This window comes from Papilio polytes, unplaced genomic scaffold, assembly GCF_000836215.1.
Source record: "Papilio polytes unplaced genomic scaffold, Ppol_1.0 DF821845.1, whole genome shotgun sequence".
Lineage (NCBI taxonomy): Eukaryota > Metazoa > Arthropoda > Insecta > Lepidoptera > Papilionidae > Papilio > Papilio polytes.
The window spans coordinates 4,270,605-4,272,669 of record NW_013527359.1 but is presented as its reverse complement, the minus strand read 5'-3'; the positions used below and the strand labels follow the sequence as shown (position 1 = coordinate 4,272,669).

Sequence of the window (2,065 nt, the reverse complement as noted above, 5' to 3'; positions counted from 1 at the left end):
GTTTCGGGACTAGGTTTATTCTCCAGCGAGGTCGTGGGGCTGCATTGTTCGACCATTTTGCTATGTCTTAATTTACTCGTGTTGTGATTCTCTAACCTATTCAGCGGACTGGCTTCGGATTTATTAGAGGGTGTGGATTTGAACTGTCCCAAATTCCAGGAGTTACTGCTTTTGATCGATTCTATATGGACGTCGGGACTATTCGGGACTTGACTATCGGGTTTTTGGACGGGACTGAAATGCGGACTCCCGTGGTCCATTTTGACCGATTCCGACCTCGGGGTAGAAGAAGAATCCGGTTTCAATTGAGCGAGTGGACTTGACAAACTTGAAGTGGGCGTTCTAGATTTTTTATCTAACAATGAGGACACAGTCTCTGAAACATCTCTCGACGTTTCAACCGATCCCTTATTATGTATGGAAGATAACGATCGTTGATCGGGAGCGTTGGCGCTCGCGCTGGATACACTTTTAGGTTCCTGGAAAACGCCGGAGGAAGACATATCCGAAGATTTTTGTTCAGCTTTGGCACCACTACTGTTAGATACGTTACTCTTTGGCGATGCTTTAACAACACTACTGGATTTCGATTCGGTCTCTTTCTTCGTCGCTGTGTCCGTATCTTCATCATCGTCGGAATCCTGTTTCTTCGCTTTGTCGGGGTCAAAACTGTCCTTGAGGTCTTGCAGCTCCTTGCCGGTGTAGAGCCGCTTCATGCCCCGCGGCAAGGCGCGACAAGAGCTGAGATTGAGCGACTCCAGATGTGGACATTTCAGCAAAACTTTCTTTACTTGTTCCAAAAATACCGCCGATCCACATAAATTGAGTATTCTGAAATTACAATTTTAGTTTTAAAATTTGTGTGATTTCCCAAAACTTTCTTAAAATATTTTCTACGAGCTGTTCCCCTGCGGCTTCATCCGCATGAAATTATCATTTTTTTATTTTATTGTTAAAGTGAAATTTTCAATTGCAAATGTCAACATTTTAATGCACAAATGACAATGAAGGTCTTTAACATTCGATAACATTTACCGTTACCATGGCAACCTTGCTTCCTTGATGTTGTCAGCTTCTAGTTTATGGTCTCTTTCCCACATGGAGGTTTTCTAAAGCGTATCTTAAGTGCAATGCTTTTATTAAAGAAAGAATTATTCAAAAATATACTGTGATTGCTGACATCCCACGCTACAAAGTAGTTTGTGTTTATGTTTTATTATATATAGAAGTATAAATTAATATTAAAAAGTTTGTATGGTAATTTTTGGTGTGTGACACATATAAATGACAAATTTGTCGGTGTGAAGAGACCTGAGCTTGCTGTGCGGCGAGTCGGCGAGCGCGGAGACGGCGTCGTTGAGGACGCGCGCGGCGGACGCCCACGACAGGTCCAGCTCCAGCAGGCTGTGCGACCACTTCTCGCAGATCAGCTCCAGGCACGCGCTGCTCTGCCGCGTCACGTTGCAGCCTGCCACACGCTTTACATTACATAAACTTTTCATTTTTAGACAAAAACACATATAAGTAAATTTTATATTTGAATATCACTGATTCTTCGCTTTCGCCCGCAACGATGCCCGCGTGGAATTTTTAAAAAAAAAACAAAAGTGTTCTTCCAGACTATTCTTTATATCAATATCAAAATTCATCGAAATTTGTTTAGTCGTTTAGGCTACAAATTCTAACAAATATCCATCCATTCATCTAAACTTTCGCAATAAATTAAAATTCCAAACACTATTCCAAGTGCTACAAACATAATCGTTAGAACGGATTTAAACCTTAAATGGATGATGATGCATTTATACATCATTCGTTTCTTCCTTACCCAATAGAATAGTCTATTGGAAAAAACATTTTTCTTTTTTTCTCTTAACCTATGTTCAATTTATGGTATTTAAAAAGAAAAAATCGTGCATTTAAGTGTTAAATAAGATTTTCGTGATAGACACCAGAAGGTATTTCTAAAAGTGATTATTTGCAGTAGTGTACCTCCCAGGAAGAGGTGCTGGAGGTCCCAGGCGGGCACTCTGACGAGGCCGGAGTCCGTGAGGCGCTGCAGGCC

At 41.2% G+C, this 2,065-nt stretch overlaps 1 protein-coding gene across 1 annotated transcript in view; it reads right to left on the bottom strand.

Annotated features, from left to right (window-relative positions):
- Positions 1-2: 2 nt before the first annotated feature.
- LOC106107825 (F-box/LRR-repeat protein 6) overlaps positions 3-2,065 on the bottom strand; it is a gene marked incomplete at its 3' end in the record, with an annotated part of 23,418 nt that continues 21,355 nt past the window's right edge. Inside the window, exons 8-10 of the mRNA XM_013288830.1 lie at positions 1,993-2,065; positions 1,312-1,468; positions 3-831 (exon numbers count right to left, since the gene is read on the bottom strand). Coding sequence (XP_013144284.1) covers positions 3-831; positions 1,312-1,468; positions 1,993-2,065 — 1,059 coding nt within the window. The remainder of the gene's footprint in view (positions 832-1,311; positions 1,469-1,992) is intronic.